We start from the raw sequence: 19,809 nt of genomic DNA, 5'->3' as shown, positions 1-19,809 counted from the left end.
CGACTAAAAAAAATTTGAAACTAAATTTTTCAAAACAAAATTTTTAAACAAAAAAAAATGAAACAAAATATTTCAAAACAAAAATTTTTCGAAACCAAAAAATCCAAACAAAAAATTTCAAAAAAAATTTCGAACTAAATCAATTTTTAAAAACAAGTTTCGAACTAAAGATGTAAATCACATCTAAAAATTTTCAAATCAAACTTTTTCTCGAACTAAACTTTTAAAATTTTCGAACTAAAAATTAAAAATCAATTTTCAAAAACTACATTTTCAAATCAATTTTTTGAACGAAATATTTTCAAACTAATCATTTAAACCAAATCTTGGATATATTTTCCATCTCAAATCTCAAACCAAATTTTCAAGATTACCATTTTTTGAAAGGAAGTGTTCAAAGTTTCAAGAAATAATAAAACATACTTTTTTCAACTTGTATTTTAAGGAAAGGTATTTGCTCTTCTCATACAATTTTATTAACACAATAAATACAGAATCTAGTTTAATGAATATTTTCGACGTGTCATCATCTTCGAATCTTGCACACGTATCGTGTAAAGAAAAAAGAAAAAGCAATAGATTACTTTAAGAATTTCTTTTTTCCTGAAACAATAAAAACGAGTAAATATTGATAAGAGAGAAATAAAACTTACCCGTAAAAGATGGAGGTGTAACACTCTCTGTTTAGCCTCCTCTTCCTCCTCGGGTGCGAGATGACTGCATTTCTTCCACTGATGGTGTTGGTGGTTTATGAACACCTCTGCGTACGAGATGACTGCATTTTTTTCTTGGTGTTGCTGCTTTATGGTCAAGGAGGAAAAAGGAAGAGGAAAAAAACTATGTTACAATGGTGGCCTCATTGTGTATTTATAGTTTTTCTTCGTCTACTTTTTCCTGTTCCAGCTTTCGTTTCTTAACGTACACGTACGGAACCGTTTCGTAGGAATTGAGTTCTTTAAATCGACGTTTTGTGTACTGGATTCTGTAAATTTTTTTTTCTTTGCGAGTGACGATTGTATGGTCTTTGATCCTGCATATTTTATGAGAGATAGTAATGGTGACTTGTCCACGACATTGATTCATAATCATTTCTTTTAGGGTGTTGAAATTTAATTGCTGTCCTGCATCGTAGTTTAAGGCAAATCGTCTAATTTTACATGTGTAGCTGGTGACGTTGGTGTCTGGATTATATATTTCTAAACTGTAATTTTTCGGCCCTCCAGTAACAAATGTCTTGATGTAGGCTCGTTGTCCATAAGAATCCATCTCATCCGATAAGCATCGCAAGTACGTGGAAGGTTCAATGGTTGGCTCCCCCGGCTTTTCTGTTAATATCACAGAATCCGTGTCGGAATATAAAACACGTTCCTGCCACATTTCCAGGTACCTGTACAGTTCCACACGTGCCTGACATGTAAATGCTCCCAAAACGACATTGGTGATTCGATTTTGAACAGGCACATGTTCATTGTACTCCCAGAACGCATACAACATGGTATCATTGATGGGTACAATTTGATGGAGTTCAATGTCAGGGGAAGTGAGTTTTTCGTAAAATTCTTCCAGCCGATCAATATTCGTGGTCTGGTTAAAGTTGTACATTGTGAGAGCTTGTCCCATAGAGAGTTAGCGCAAAGTTTAGATACTTTTCTTCGTACAGGATTATTTTCAATTTTGGTCGGATCCAAAGCAATACCTTCACGCTCCAGGACGGCTTGTATAACTTTCGTTTTGTCTTCTTCGGTGACACATGAACTCGGCCATCCAGAAGCTTCTATTTTCGATTTCAAAAACGTGTTGATGTATTTCGTGAACAAGCCACCTGTTTTCGTGATGGGGTCATATTGTTCAATGTCATAATCCCAAATTTAAAAGATTTCCACCGGTGGATACCCTAATTCTATTGCCTTTTTTATTTCGTATGATACCCATGTTCCAGTGAGGCATCGCTCTTGATCGTTGTGCGTACACGTTGCTGTAGGGTCTGGGTTCATTTCTTCGGCACAAGCAGCACACAGTGGAAACAGTAGTTTCTTGTTGCATCGATATGGGAGGAGACCATGATAAAGATGGCGACTTGGCAATATCGTCATTTTGATCAGACCATTGACTTTATTTATTGGTGGTATATTTTCATCACCCTGTAGATAAATTCTAGGATGTTCTACAGGGTATGAACGGATAAAGCGAAACAATATCGAAATATTTTATTTTTTTCTCCTGCTTTTTCGTGGACTTGGTGGTACAATTTCAGACAATTGGTCCTGCCTCCAAAAAACTATCTCTTGGATTTAAGGGTCCGCGATTCTTGTACGGATGATTCTTAAGATACGTCGCCATTGCTGGATTTAGTTTCAAGAACTGTTTAACCCGTTTTTTCCTGGTGTTCCAATATTGGAACAATTTTAAAGATGACGCAAATACCTGGTCTGCTGGCTACATTGTATCGCGATTAGTTGGGAACGTGCCAACTGCATTCACAAGGGATGGAATGAAGAGGTGATGTACTTGTTTCCTGCTCTATTAGCTTTTGTACCTCGCGGTAGTGACGTCATTGTCAAAGAAATTTTTACATACACCATGGAGGAAAGAAAGTAAGAAAATATTCTTTTATTTTTATAATTTTGTCCGTTTATTGCCTCAGATACCTTGATTAATAGTTGTTTCAAGCCATATTAAAGATTTATAAAGAAAGTAATAATTATAACTTGTACAGTGTAATCTAAAGTACAATGTTCCAATAATGGAACACCAGGAACGAATGGGTCCATTATTTTCATTATTGTAAAATTTCATTTCTGTCTCACAACTTGGAATGTATATTACTCTTTTATTAAAATATAAATGATTTTCGCTTTCCGTACGATTTCTCTGCTTATATTTACTTTGTTTCTAGCTGCGGCGCAAGCACTCACATCATTCTAAAATATCGAAAATAGCTTATAATATTATTTGGTTGTAATTTTATACTATTTGCACTATATACATATTATAAATTATTTTCTCAAAGGTATGGAGCATTGATGTATGCTGGATGTGTAATTCTTCACTGAACCAGTTAGTATCACGCATGTATTTGGTGCACTGAGTCCGAGGTTCAATTCCCTTTTGGAGTAGGATTGTACATTCTACAGAGATACTTGATGATTTTATGATTTTTTAACAAAAAAAAAAAAACACTTCCCTTTAACACTAGATTTAGAGCTTAAAATGGGATTTGAATCACATAGGCTCTTGCCAGAAATCGAATTTGGGTCTCTTGCACCAAATGCGAGAACGTTAACCATGTATTCATAAGAGATTATTATTATTATTAGTATTATTATTATTATTATTATTATTATTATTATTATTATTATTATTATTATTATTATTATTATTATTATTATTGTGTAACAATTCAATTTTTATTTCCGTGCTGTATGTGAGGACCTCGAGGATACCTGATACAGTTTCAGCCATACGTTTGACGAGATGTAATTACACCTAAAGAGACTGGCTTGGGAGAATACGTTGTAATACAGTTGACAAATTGAATTCCAAAATATATGCATCTCAAGATATACGCGGATAGACTATTTTCATCACTTTCATTAGCAAGTGAGTTAGCCGAATTAGGTATTTGTTTCACTGGAACTATTATGAAGTACCAAATAGAGAATTACCCACTAAAAGATCTACAGGAACAAAAGAACGAAGGTGGAGGCATTTGTTTCAAACCAGACGCAGCTAGCAAATGCATGGTGGTGGAACGAAATGACAATCGTGTAGTTCATTTGGTAATTACATGCAATGGTGTGGAGCCTGCAAAGAGATGGATTGCTTGGGAAGAAATTACCAGTTCCACAACCTAATACTGTTTCAAAGTATAACAAGTTCATGGGAAGAGTGGATAGGATGAATGAAAACATTGAAAGTTACAAAATTTCAAGCAGATCCAGAAAATGGTGGTGGCCTGCTTTTGCGTTCTGTATTGATTCCCGTTTCCACAATGCTTGGCAACTCTATAGGAAAACAGAATCAAACCCATCATTAGATTATCTCAGCTTCACAAGAAGTATAGTCGAAATATATTTGCAGAAATATAGTTCTCTACCATCTTCAAGCGGAAGTTCGGAAACAAGCAAGTAATTTCTGTAACGCATCCGTAAGACTTGACATTTCTGATCACTGTATAGCTCCGGCTTCACACCTTACTACACTCAAATGTAATTTTAGTTCTTGAATTAGTCAGATCTGTTGGGAAGAAAATCAAACGTTATTTCCTAAATATCAATCTATATTGATTTTGCATATATCTGAAAATTTAACGTGTTAATATTTTATTCCTATACCTCCTTATAAGAACTATAGAATGCATAGTTTAGAATCATTAAAGAATATTTATATTCATATTCTGTAGTAATCATTTATATTTTATACTGTTAGTCCTGTATTTCATACTATAATATTCGTACGAAGTACATTTTAAAATAAAAATATGAAAATTGATCGGTTGTTTTATAACGATATTTCTTTGTAGAAAAAGTAGAAGTATAGAGGAGTGTTCTATTTGTAGGATAAATAACATATATAACTAACATTACTGTCACGTTCGTTCGTAATGTCAGAGTTTAGGAAAAAATCTTACTGGTACCGTTCGTTCCTGGTGTTCCAATATTGAAACAAATACTACTGGTCCCGTTCGTTCCTGGTGTTCCAATATTGGAACATGCCCAAACAGCCGAATTAATTACGAAAAGTGGCAGAATTTAATATTAATCGTACAAGTAGAAGCCTCTCATTCAGAAAAACACAAATTTTCTAAAAAAATTCGAAAGTAAAAAAATTCGGGCGAAAATGGGTTAAATTCACACTCCCACATTTCATGTACAATGTACCCCAATTCACGCAGTCTTGCATTTTTTTTCGTTGCGTCCGTTCATAACGGAATTCCATGGTGTTTTCTGGATTGCCGTAGATGGGCTGATTACGGCCTGTAGTAATACACACTTTACAACCATGATAAAAAAAACACCCGGCATGTTCATAGACGTGCTCCTCTAACGTTTCGGGATCTTGGTAGTAGCCATCAACATGGAATCCCGCAATAAACACTTCTTTTTGTCGAGCCGCATGTAAGATTTGTTTTCCTTCAGTTTTTTCAATATAGGCCAGCCATTGCATTGCAGCGATCGATTACGTACTTCTCCATCGATAACCATGCGCCGGTAGAATTCCAATGGTATTGGGTTCGAGGAATTTCTGGCGAAATACTAAATTGAAAGCACTTTGCAATTGATATCATCTCCAGAAGGGATTCACTTTGGTTTCTGCTTCAAATGACGTCATAAACGAAACACATGCTTGTCGCAGTACATTGACATCTTGAATGCAATAGTTGATAATTTCCTTCTGGAAATCACATGTGTCATTACGATGGTCGTTGTACCACTGCATGAACTTGTTTCTGTCTTCAACGGACATTTCATTTGCACCATAATAGTTCGTTTCTGGAAGTGGTCCAATATACGATTGATTTTCTTTGGTGTTGAAGAAATGAGGGAAGTATCCTTTGGTAGCGGGTAAATTGAACGCTTGTGATAATTTGCTTAATGCCATAGGCAGGAAGTTTAAAGAGCCAATGAATGTCAGATTATTTAACGTTAAACTCAATATCTTTGTCCCATTTAATATGACGTCAGGTCTCCATTGACATTGTTCTACCATAGTCTTTAGAATAAAATGTCCATCGTAACCCTTCGAGTTGTGAGCGAGACAGAAAATCCTATTTATGTTGGGGCGTACATACAGTAATTTTATATTCTTTCAGATAAGATTGTCATTGTCGAATATCATTTACACTGGCACCATGGTCCAAATTCTCTCCTGCATTTGTACATAACGCATCCACTTCTTGATTCACAACACATTTTCTCTGATGTTGATATTGTGTATATCGTTTCCCATCTACATTCTTGTATTTTTTTCAGGCCAATAGCAATGACAAGGGCGTACGCCAGATACCTTGAATCTTGATTTTTTACGTGTACAATTTCTCGCTTGCTTCGTAACAATTCTTCATTTTATAATATTCCTTGGGCTAAACGATCTCCATATCCGTATTCTCTTGGAATGTCCACACGATGAAAATAAACGGTGAATGGTTCGTGAAGGAGAAATGAATTGTTGCTTTGTAATACCCTTTCAAGCGAGGCCCGCATCGTCTCCAGTGTCAGGTTTCGGGCTTGGCGAAAACTCACCCAAAATGGCTTATTGTTATTTCGTGGAGATATAACCGATAAACCAACCATTGCCTCATCATCGACATTAGCTAATAAATAATCCAGCATCGCTTGAAAACTATTATGTACGTATTAAATGATATCGGTTCCTGCGGGTGGTGCGTTAAATTGTACTTCCATCATTCTGCCCTCAATATTAAATCGTCTGCAATGACGAGTAATTTCATTACGAACAGTAAAACTCGATTCGGCCATGGTTAAAAAGGAAAACACAAACAAAAATATACAATTGCGATGAAATATGTAATTGGGGAAAGGAATGTAATTTACTACAAAAGAAAAAAAGAAAGAAAAATCTTAATCACCTGATAAAGAGGAAATCATAACATTCATGATAAATTCTTAACTAAGCAATACATGTGAAGGTCATGAGTTTGATTCCTGTTAGGGCGTTCAGAGTCCCATTATTAAAGCATAAGTACTAGAAATCAAAGTTTTTCTCTAACTATGTGTTTTAAATAATTATGTTACTGAAATGAGTGATTTATTGCTGTCATACCGGAAATCAAACTCGAGACCATTACATCAGCATGTAACTGACTCACGATTCTGTACTGATAAAAGGAATGCATGGGTGAATAAAAATTGTCTTCCAACTGCGGTTAAAAGTGAAAAAGTACGCGTAAGCAGTTTTCCACTCACAATTCTGATCATGACGTCATCCCAAATGCTTTCTGTTTGGATTACCTTTCGTAACTGTGACGACATTTCTTTTTCTTCATATTCAATAACAGAATGTCAATGTTTGCTTTTCATGAATCATTCTGATGTTTGTAGTAAAACAAAAGTAATACGATACATTTATGCTGACGCATGCATTTCAATCATATGTGCTTCTATGTCAACACACAAAGAAGTCTTTCAGCATTTTATTTTAATTCAAGAACGAAAACGTTATTTTCTTTTACACATCTTAAAGTATTTCAGGGACCATGGTTCGAAACCCACCAAGCACGATTAAAGCCGAGCTCGTTCATAGCTAAGCGGTTAGGATACACGTCTTTGGTTTGAAAGACGTGAGTTCGATTCCTGGAGAAATATTTTTTTTTTTTAGGATTTGTCTTTTTAGTTTTCCAAAACTTGGTTTACATTTCAAAATCTGGTTTTAAATTTTTAGTTCGAGAATTTTAAAAGTTTAGTTCGAAATTTTTAGAGTTAATCTAAAGCGACAAGTATGGACCCCTCATTCACCTTTAGAAAATAAATGTAACCTTTCAGAGACATGCTAATTCAAGGACAGGATCTCCACAAGTAAACATATAAGGTGGGCTCCTTCTCCATCAAGGTAAGAAAGCTAGTAATCATCTTATCTGTCAAAGAGAACGATAATATTTAAGGTAAACTTCAGTAGATAACCAGTACAGTAACAATAAAAGGGAACAAAATTCTAAAATCCCGGTCGAGGGTGGATACCCTGATCTCATGACGTCATATCACGAAACCTAAAAAAAATTAATTTCGCGCATGGGCTGGGCTAAGATCTTGTAACTTCCATCCTCCAATCAATATCGAGGTACTAAAACACTCATCTTACTCTTAAAAGGAAACAAATTTCAAAAATTCAGAGTGAGGGATTTCATCACAAAGATGACTCATGACGTTATACCACTCATCTTATCCGTAAAAGGGAACGAATTTTAAAAAATCCCAGAGCCTAAGATCACGTGACATCTATCAACCAATCCGCTTCGTGATATCAGCCAATCAGAATCGAGAAAAAATTTGCTGACTCGACGCAATATAACGGGGCCCCTACTACTAACGCAATCATCGATAGAAATGGCATAATATTCAATTAGATATTTGACTATATCTATTTCTGTACAAAGTTTGATATCTCTGGTTTACTTCTTTCTATACAGAAAAAAGACAGGCATACTCACAAACAGACACAGATATTGGTTGTATAATTATTAAACATGAAATAAATTTGTCTTTTTTTTTTCGTTTTTTTCTTCTGTTTGTATTTCTTAATATGAAAATATTTTTAAAATATTTCTTCTCTTTTACAGTGTACACGACTCTTGTGATTATACATTGTGTGCCCCTATCAATAATAGTACTTAATAGTTGTCCTCTTCTTTATGGGGCATGTCAGGTAAGACATTTTTGAAGTACCAGTCTGATAAACAAAATAAAATAAATAAAACAAGCAAGTAAAATTCAATGTTACTTTATCACTTAACTTCAATAATAATAATTAATCTAAAAGACAGATTATGTTTGTAAGCTTGTACAATGTGTTTACTAAACCCGGGGGTGTAGCCACCAGGGGGGACATCGGGGCCAGGCACACCAAATGATTTCCGGGCCCCTCAAATGACCAGCTTTTAAAACATCATCGTAAGATTATCTCGCTTCAGTCCAGGGGCGGATCCAGGGCGAACTTCTGGAGGGGGCGGTGGGTTGTAATACTGCCACTTAGAGCTACTTTTAAGAGTTCCAACCTCTGTGATGGGTTTGGTTACATATAAAATAAGAAAAAGTTTCCTCTTCTGGGGCGAGCGATCGCCCTCCTCCTTGGATCCGCCCCTGCTTGAGTCATTTAAAAGTAACAAAGTTTACATATAATAAATAATTTACAGTAAAATAGTATGGAAAAATACTATTTTACCATACCGATCGAAAAATAGTATGGTAACTCTTCCATATACGATCGGAAAATAGTATGGTACCGATATACTTTTTTGTGACAGCAGATTACACAATTTACTGCGATTTATATTTGACAGTTTGAAGACAAATGTTTTAACAAAGTACTATAAATACAGGGGTGTAGCCAACAAGTTTAAGTAAAAGGAGCCGGTCGCTTTTGAAGGGGACCAGCTACAATGTACAAAACCAAAAATTTTGCAGTTAGTGTTTTTGAGGCCAGAAAAAGCGGAAAATTTTGGTAGATTGTTTTTATATTGTGGTAGATTGTAGAAAACTGTTTTTAGATGATGATGATGATTATTATTTTTATTATTATTATTATCATTATATTTTTTATTTATTTTTTAATTTTTAATTAATTAATTTATTTTTTCTTTTTCTCCATAAATTATGTTCCAGGTAGTTTTTATTATGTTTAACTAAGAACTACTGTTCCGGACCAACACTTGTTCCGGACCAACTACTTCAGTTTAAGCCCTCGTACACAGAACCTATCTATAAAGGTAACCAAGAAAGTTATATCGCTTTTTCACCCACCACCTTCGAACATCGAAATGTTCCATGGGGCTAAAACTACGTGGAAGTTTAAAAATAGTCCCCATCAACATCGATGACCCCTTCTGCCAACGTTCTGAGAGGACGTAGATTCCATCGCGGTACAACTTCTACCGTAAAGCGAAGAAGGTACCATGTGCATTTTGCATCTCTATCAGGGATTTGAACTGGCGTCCTTGATGGTGATTGTCCAAGCAATGTAACAGGTGATAATCGGACGGTGCAATGTACGGGGACTATAGCGGATGCAATACTGTTTCCCATCCAAGGAGTAGAATGGTGTCCCAGGTCAACATAGCCACGCGGGACTTAGCATTGTCCCCTAACAAGAGGACGCCTTAACGATTCAGAAGTGCTGGCTCAAGTGTTTTGAGTTTTTCTTGAACACGGCTCAACTGCTGACAATACACAGTCGTATTGATGCTCTGACCAGCTGGTAGCAGTTTCCGATGCACGATACAGTGAGCAGTCCAAAAAACACACAGGAGGACCTTCTTCTGGTGCAGTGCTTGTTTCGGCTGTTTGGAACCGGTTCATGGATGGTAACCAATGACGACGGTGCCTTGGAACTTCGTACAGGACCCATTTCTCATCACATGTCAACACCTGTCCAGAAATGGCTCTTTTCTCAGACGAGACAGCAAAGAAACACAGGTGTGTGCTCGCGTTGCCTTCTGGCCTTGAGTCAAATTATGTGGGATCCATCGACCCAACTTATAGTGCTTCCCAAGTTGATGGAGGTCCTTCCGAATGGCTTCTCCACTCATACTGAACTGTAGTCCCAGTTCCTAACATGTCTGGCCACTGTTCTCCTCAATTGCTGCTTGAAATCTTCATTTTGTACATGTGTTAGTTTTCCGACACGTGGTGCGTCATCGAGTGTTTCGTCACCCTTCTTGAACTTGTTAAACCACCACTGCACTATCCGCGTAGTCACGACACCTGTCATATCTTCCACCCCGCTGGAGTGGCGTTTGACCCCAGTTTGAACTCGTACAGCATACGTCCTTATGACGCTCTGCGGAGGTCCCATGTTCACTCTTCATTACGCAAGTCCACGATGTAACTGAACTGCCAAAAGCAAGTAGTATGTTGGATGTACCCACACTAACAACTGACCTTCGTTTTATCTTCGTTCGCATTCAACTCACGGTGTGAGGGCCAATTGAACACAGACCTCCACAAAAAGCAACAGAACATTCTTTATTACGTTTATACATAAGACAGATTTACTTTGAAATTGCACTTAATTTCTTTAAGATTTCCTGCCAAAATATTTATTTATAATTTGTGATTAAAAAAGATTATTATTTTATTAACACACACACACACACACACACACACACACACACATATATATATATATATATATATATATATATATATATATATATATATATATATATATATATGCAGAGCGTCATAAGGACGTATATATATCACTTCCTGTTTTACACAGAAAATAACGTCAGATAACAGAAGATAACTTGCATTCGTCAGTACTAACAAATACCTTGTGATGTGGTGTTCAGAGCACTGCATTTCATCTTCATCTACTTCTCTCCCTCCTGCCTCCTGTTCATTCCAGTTTTGCATTCTCTTAACTCAGCAGTACATGGTAATAAATGTATTATTTTCTACAATATTGCTGCCTAGTGCTTATATTATGCTTGTACTTCATTTGATGTTATTGTCACCCTTTAATCGTCTCTCTGTGTATATAGGTACTTAATAAATAAATAAATATAATGTATTTCTATGCCTCATAGACAAACCACATTATACTGCAATCTACCTTTTATATGAAGCACTTACCCGAAGAAAGGGCAAAACCCTTTAGCGGGACGACGAACAAAAATAATACGCAAATGAACTCGCTTATCAGCTTGACGTACCATACGTCACAAGCTGTATTTTGACGAAGTGTTAACGTGCCTTCGAGGATATTGTGTAGCAGACGCTCTTACTAGGATTGACAGTACTTTTCAGTGCTGGAGGGTGAGACCTATCATCATCGTTGTGCACCGTTTGATCATATCATCCTATCACCTCATATCATATTTGCGACATCAATCAGACTGATAATTGTTGTTCTTTTCTCATACTGCACTGGCTTCGAACACTCTGCAGTCTTCGCGATCCGTGGGTGTGTCCCCTGTGAACTCGATGTAGTGCAAGGGGGCTAAACCCAAAACGGGTCCCAATTCTCAAAAACGATCAGGTGATACACTACAATCGCAAAACCAGAAGAAACAACCTTGTCCTCGATCAAGATCTCCTGTCAGCCAAGCATCCGGAAGTGACCTCTATGATCTAGCTATGGACGTCGCTTCAAACCAACCTCCATCAAGCGTCAATTATCTTCTTATTAATGCTGACACGAAATACTCTAATCCTAAACATATCTTAATCCAACTCATGAAATACTATCCGAGAGTCAATATATCAGAAATAGTCTTCGCCAAAAACGGAATCATCATCAAATCTCTAGACCAAAAATTCATTACTACATTTCAAAACAAAGCAGGCTTTCACATTTTTGGCGACAAAGCCAACATTCAATAGCTCTCACAAACCAGAAAAAAGGTACCACCACCACCTAGATGCCAGCCCATGTTCTCAGCAGTGATAAAAGGCGTTCCACCAGATATTCAGACGAAGAAATCCTAGACGAATTACGACTCGAATGTTATGAAGTACATAAATGTATCAAGTGTCAATCAAGCCCTAATCAAGTGTCAATCAGGCCCCAACTATCTTGTATAAGTTCTTACACAATCCAAAGAAACAGTAGACGATCTGATTCAAAATGGTGCCTATATTTATCGCAGACGCCACATGGTTGAACCATCCCGCACATCAGCCCCACTTCTTATCTGCGAATGGTGCCAAACATATGCCTCACACCTAACAAAAACTGTCCTACCTCACTCCGCTGTGGAAATAGCAATGAATACCATACAACCAACAACTTCCCCAACCTTAAGAAAACACCTCTATGTAATACCTGCCATCAACAACATCCAACATACAGCTACAAATGCCATCAAGAATCTGCTCTACCAACTGACAAACCTGAACTATCAGTCCTAACCCGCAGTACCGATTCCACTACATCTCCTACAAACTCCTTAAGAGAACCCATAACAGTAGAAGACTTGCTTCGCTTCACGACGCTCATTCTACAAAAGATCCACCCCTTCTTACGCCCTCACATTCTTATGCAGGTCGACCAAATCGCTCAACAATTATTAGGCCTACAACTTTCTGCCACTTATACAGGTCTGCTTGCTCATTTTCCATAACATCTACAAAAACAGATCCAGAATGGCCATCTCTGTAAATACAAAACCCATCCAAACAACCTTTCTCATGTTCTCAATCACCACGGCAGTCACCTTCCTCTTCCTTAACATTCGATCTCTTGTCACTCACAAAGCAGTTTTTGATCAATTTCTCCGAGAGGAACAAATACAGGTTTTTACCCTAAATGAAACTTAGATACCGATGATAACCGCATTCCTCAGTTTCAGTTACAACGTCATGACTGTCCTAGACCATATCAACCAGCAAATGGTGGCACAGCAATTGAAACCTATCATACTATTCCTGCGCGTCCTCATACTTTCCCAAAACCACATGATCTCCCAGAATATTCCATAGTCACACTGTATCTTCGCACAAAAATCATTACTCTCTGCACCATATATGCCAGACCAGGCCACCCTATTCCCTACGATTTTTTCAATACATCGACATTACGTTCAGACATTATATAATCATAGCAGACATTGATATTTATAGTCACCCACAGACAGAGAAACAACATTTTCAAAAGTATATTTCTAATTATTAGCAGTCGACTCCATCATCTCCCATAGCCATCCCGCCCAATAAGTAATACTTCACCCGACATAGTTATCAGTACTCCTTCTCTGACTATTCACAAGTTATCAGTACTTATTCTCTGACTATTCACAATCTCCGAGTTCTACCTCGTTTCGGCAGCGATCATGCTCCGATACTCCTTGATCTTATAATCACCACACCCCCTAAAACACAACCCCCGCCAATTCCCTCTTTTGATTACACTCATGCAAAAGAGGCTAATTTTCAAATCGACCTCACATCATTAAAAATTCTACAGAAGCCCACTACTGAAGAACAACTCTATAACCTTGTGGACCAAATCACAACATACCTCTTCGTACACGTCATCCGTACAAACCTCCAATACCTCCACAATATCAGTCTATCATTGCTGCTTCTAGACATTCCTCCCATGACTTCCAACGTACGCGTAATCCTATATCATTAGAGCATCATCGTCGCTGGAATCACATGCTTTACCTAGATCCCTATAAACAAAAACGTTGGATCTCAGCCTGCAACACTCTATCCACTACCTCGCACCCTACCAAATTCTGGCAAAAATTTCATCAGTTAACTGGAAAAAACCGTCATACTTCATGCCCTATCATCTCATATAACAACCCTCTTCAAACCGATACTGACAAAGCAAATGCTTTCCCTCTTTCTTTCAAGACATTTTTACCCCAACCATACAAACACTTCATCCAGCTTCCACCCCCCGTGTGGAACATCTTGCAAATCCGGACACTCCCCAACTCCAACCCAATCTTCACCACCAACTTACCGCTTCTCCTCTTAACGATCTCATAGCTCCTGAAAATATCTCTTCCACCATCCGATCAAAACGAAACACGGCCCCCGGCTTTGATCACATTATCTAAAAACTCATCATATCATCTCCCCCATCATCTTTTCACTTATCGCAACCATCTACAACTTCATTCTTCGCACCGGAGTTTACCCTCCCCAATGGAAAATCTCAAAAACTCTCCATTTCATCAAACTAAGCAACCCTCCTACTGCACTCTCATCATACCGACCAATCCAACTAACATCAGTCCTTAGCAAAAATCTTTGAACGCATCTTAGTCAGCCGTCTGCATACTCATCTTTTCGACCATAATCTCATCCCTCTACATCAAGTGGGCTTTCGCCCACATATTAGTATTTCTGACCAGCTTCTGCGTCTCACCACTGCTATAACAAATCATTATAATACCTCCAAACCATCTTGTCTGTTACTGTTTGATGTGGAGAAATCTTCTGACAAAGTTTGGCATGCCGGCCTCATCGCAAAACTTCACTCTTTCAATCTTCCTATCTCATACATCCGATGTATACTTTCTTTCCTTTCCAATCGTATGACATATATTAATATCAACCAATCCCTTTCCTATCCGGTCTTTCTTCACTGTGGCGTCTCTCAGGGATCTGCCCTTTCACCTCTTCTATATATTTCATATGTCGCCGACATTCCCCCCTCTCCCACCGAATGTCTCAGTATACCAGTATGCAGATAATACCGCTGTTCTTGCCACATCTAGTACTGCTCAGAACATAACTAGAACACTCCAGCAGGCAATTGAAGGCTTTTACCTCCGGGTGTTCAAAATGGCGCCTCACCATCAATTCTCTCAAAACACAAGCTCTTATTTTTCTCTCACCTCGTTACCGCTCAGGAATCCATCGCAATCCTTCACTTCTTCACATACTTTCATCCGCCCATCATCACAGGTTAGCTACCTTGGGATCATCTCTGATTCTAAACTCAGTTGGAAACCCCACCTACAGGAGATTCGATCACAGGCAACGAACCGCTTAAACCTCCTCCGACGGCTAGTGGGTACAACCTGGGATTTACATACCGACACTGTCATTACGACCTATAAAGTATTCCTAGGACCTACCCTCATACATGGCCATATCTGCTGGATTTCTGCCCCTTATAATAGACTTGCCATCTCCGAAAGACATGCTGTCCGACTTGCTTATCGTATCAAACTACTAGCACCGACTGTCAACCTCTATCGCCGAATCTACTTTACAACAATATTTCCACACTTAGAAACATTTCGCACTAAATATATTACAAAAGTCATTGCAGAAGGAAATCCGATATTCCTAGACACCTTTCAACAGGATAAAACATGATACGCCCCACGTCACCAAGCCACTCCTCTACATCTTCTCACTCTATACCATAACACTTTAGACGACAATGACCCTTAAAGGCCGACTTTGCCATTTACCATCCACCTCATCTTAGTCCATGCATTTATCAATCTCTGCACTATTATTCCATCAATGTTGCTAGCAGCGGGCTTCATCTGTCTTCATCAGCCCTGGACGCCCCAGGGCAAAAGATAACCATTCACTCGTCCACACTAACATTACCCTTGGGGGCGCGGTGGCTCAGTGGTAGAGCGTTCACCTCCGGTGCTTGGGGTCCCTGTTTCGATCCCAGCCCGCGCCGTGTGGACTTTGTGGTGGACAAACACCGTGCTCGTGGGTTTTGTCGGGGTTCTCCCGTTTCCTCCCACTTTCTTCATTCCACCATTTCACTCATTTCTCACCGTCTCCTTTAGCCGTCTCCTTTAGCCTAACCGGCATAACCGTGGGACGTTAAACTTAAAGATTTCATTTCATTTTTACTAACATTACCCTTGTGTTTGTGGCGTCCACCGGCACTTCACCTAATCTCTCATAATATACCAATAGCCCGGCCTTCAGTTACCGCAATAGTGAATAATAAATTCCCCATATCTACTGCAAATTGATGTCTCCATGGATATATTTTAAAAAATGATGCCCACAACTAAGAATAAAATAAAATAAAGTAAAATAAAACAATGTTCCAAACCTTCAATGCCCCCTATAAATAATGAAAGTTCCCCATACCTATAATCCTCGTCCCGAAGGAAGGACGTAACCCTTTGACCTTCTTAACTCTTAAAAAATCACGCAATTACAACTGATCCACAAGCTGTGTTGCCAGTGCCCCTCCTCCCTCCTACGTAAATACAAAACGGTTGCGATCGAGGGTTGTTCCCTCCTATGCATTTTCGTGTTCACTACCACAAATCGATTGACCACAGTCTCGTTCCACATTTCGTGCGACACCAGAAAAAGTCCCCTTGTTGGTGTAAAACATGAAGTGAGATATAGTTGTTAATAATATAATTGTGATTTTTTAGTCACGAATAATAAATAAATATTTTTGTCAGGAAATCTTAAAGAAATTATGTGCAATTTCAAAGAAAATCAGTCTAATGTAGAAAGGTAACCAAGAAAGTTCTGTCGCTTTTTGCGGAGGTCTTTGTTAAATTGACCCTCACAACGTGAGTTGAATGCGAATGGAGATAAGGCGAAAGTCAGTTGTTGGTGTGGGCATATCCAACATACTACCTGGTTGTGGCAGTCAGTTACACCGTGAACTTCCATAAGGACAGAGTGAACATGGAACCTCCACACAGCGTCATAAGGACGTGTATCTGTACGAGTTCAAACTGGGGTCAAACTGCGCTGCAGCGGGCGGGAAGATATTCCAGCCTTTTGGTGAGGGTGTCATGACTACGCGGACAGTGCAGCGGTGGTTTAAAAGTTTAAATACTGACGAAACACTATGAAACGTACCACGTGCCGGAAGACCAACACATGTACAAAATGAAGATCTTCAAGCTGCAATTGAGGCGAACAGCGACCAGACATATGAGGAACTGGAGAAACCAAAATTGATGAAAATAATAAATTGGTGTCGAAATAAAATACTTGACTGGCCTGCAACTGAAGAGAACTCGATTAGTGCATTTAGATACCTTGGTTACTTCCAAATTGCATACTCGCATTTATTCCCTTACGGTGTTCTTGACTTCAGAACACTCACTAAGCCATCATGTAAAACGGCGCCTTCCCATTTTTTCAGAAGACTTTCCTTCACTGACGTGAGATTTAGAAGGGACGCGCGATTCGGATTCCACGCTCTCAATGCAATTCACAGACATAAGGCAATCATATAAGGCAACCTTTTTGTTAGGAAAGACTACATCAGGGAAACATCTATCGAAATTTTGAGAGATCGTCTGAACAATGATCGATCTCTTATCAAGAACGTAATGCACTACAGTGCAAGAATGGATGGAACCAAAGCTTTCTGTAGCTCACGTAGCCAGGAGTTAAAATACATGGTAAATCAGTTGGGATGTACTACCTTCTGATAATATTCTCATTAGCAGATCAAAATTTGAATGACTTTTGTTATTTCATCTTTGAACATAAAAAAATCTCAATACCATTAACAGGTCACCAACGGATGAAATTTTGAGTAATAACCCAGCAGATGTAAACTGGTATATCGTCAAGCGATTCAAAGCTTTTCTAGAAATCGTATTGATCCCTTATCCCTAAATTAAGGATTATTGGCTCCGCTTCGAGTGGCAATTTAGAGGAAGTCTCCACATTCACGTTCTGCTGTGGATCATTGGAGCTCCTAAACCTTCCGTAATCGAAGAATTACATAAGATAGGCCAGGCACGTAGCCAGGATTTCGGCATAGGGGGGGGGGGTCCAAGACATGAAATACTGCGGTTATCACACCAGAGTTCAATTATTCTAAACTATTTTACTGATAACACATATTGGTTCGTTTAGACAGGACTTCGTGATGGGGGGGGAGGAGAGTTTGATATTAAATATTGTGGTTATCACACCAGGGGTTTGATCAATTTAAACTATTTTACTAGCAACATATATTGGTTTGTTAAGACTTTAAAGTTAGGACATGTTAGCAAGGGCGCCGATTTCTCTGTAAATTTGAGGAGGTCCATTCAGATGCAGAAGGCATATATGAGGATTTTCAGACAAATTACATTCAAATTATGCCAATACATTGTATATTCATAAATACAACAAGGGGGTCCACATGACATTTGGGGGAGCGGGCCCCCTCGGCCCCCCAGGATCGGCGCCCATGCATGTTAGTAAGTATTTTAGTAATAAACTATGAAGAAATCTCGAATAAAAGAATATTTATAAAAATATTTTAAAAAAATACAATATCTACGTTCCTTCTTTTGTTCATCCCAATATAACAATAGTTTCCTTTCGTTATGACCTCAACTATTAAAAAAAAGTACGTATCCAATAATGTCTTGTAAAGTATTTTACATATGCGTTCCTTTCTCTGTTGAATAAAATGTTAACAGGACTTGCTTTCCACATAACTTTTTTGTTTTATTGTTCCGTCAACTACTGTCTGTTTCAAATGACAAGTTAAAGGAGCAATAGAAAACCGTTTCTAAAATAACATGTTTGATATTACAGGGAAGCGATTCTAAAAAATTGTTTTTATTTTTAGCTTTATTTTTATCTTTATTTTAACGCTGATTCTTCCTATTTCTTGTTTCCTTTTGTCTCGTGCTTCCTTATTTTTTTTATTTCTGGTCTCGAAGGGGGGGGGGAGTTCCGGACCCCCCGGACCCACACCTTGGCTACGTGCCTGGATAGGCGTAGATATAACGAAGCCACTGCCACGACACCACTGCCAACCCATACATCTGACGTGTTGCTAACTACAGGTGTTTCCATTTTTCTGATCACCATCTCTATATCCTTCTTAAGGTCACTCTAACGTATAGGTCTTTTTTTATAGATTTTAAATAATTTTTCAATAATTTGACCTTTTGACCTTGAGAGTGACCCTAGATGACTTGTTCGGTTATTGGATCTCGGTATCGACCTAAGGTACCTATATACCAAATTTGAGCCCTCTAGCTTTTATGGGTAATAGTTATCTTGTTTACAGACAAATGTATTTCATCCCATTTGCGAATTTGTATAGCTCGTTCTTTGCCATATTATAGTTACAATTTGGACAATCCGTATTCAGCTATAATTTTGTACTGTGTGTGTAAAAGTTTTAAATTTTAGTTAAATGATCAGAGCCAATAACAAATAATGAGTGTATATCTGATTCACCAATTTATTTTTCTTATAATGTACACAGAAACAAACCAATAGGGTGGGGGACAACAGTGGCTTATTGCTAGAGCGTTCACGCCAATTGGATCCCATCTCACGCCAAAGTAAAGTTTGTCGTGGACAAACACCGTGTGCGTGTTTTTTCGGGTTTTCCCGTTTCCTCCCACTTCCTTCATTCCACTATTTCATTCATTAATTCTCATCATCACCGTCTCCTTTAGCCTATTCGGCGTAACCGTGGCCCACAAAACTCAAAGATTCTTAAAAAAGAAAAAAAGAATAGCATCTACTTACTTGATCTTAAAAGGCTGCAATCGCCTATTCTTCATTGCGTTGAACTTCTGCAGAACTTTCATTATATCTATGTTTGCAGTTCGTTTCTTTTCAAATGCAAGAAACACCAGGTTGGCCAATCGTTTCTGACTCATGGAAAGTCTTTCTGGGCTATTTATGAAGGGTTAACACA

General features: G+C 38.2%; 1 protein-coding gene across 2 annotated transcripts in view; it reads left to right on the top strand.

Annotated features, from left to right (window-relative positions):
• The window catches only part of LOC145681954 (uncharacterized), a 192,696-nt gene that overhangs the window by 106,270 nt on the left and 66,617 nt on the right, over positions 1-19,809 (top strand). For both annotated transcript variants that reach the window (XM_081753554.1, XM_081753555.1), the window contains exon 4: positions 8,297-8,382. In XM_081753554.1, coding sequence (XP_081609680.1) covers positions 8,297-8,382 — 86 coding nt within the window. The remainder of the gene's footprint in view (positions 1-8,296; positions 8,383-19,809) is intronic.

This window comes from Thermobia domestica, chromosome 3 (genome assembly GCF_964235325.1).
Source record: "Thermobia domestica chromosome 3, izTheDome1.hap1.1, whole genome shotgun sequence".
NCBI lineage: Eukaryota > Metazoa > Arthropoda > Insecta > Zygentoma > Lepismatidae > Thermobia > Thermobia domestica.
The sequence above is the reverse complement of the archived record's forward strand: the minus strand, read 5'-3'. Positions and strand labels throughout refer to the sequence as shown.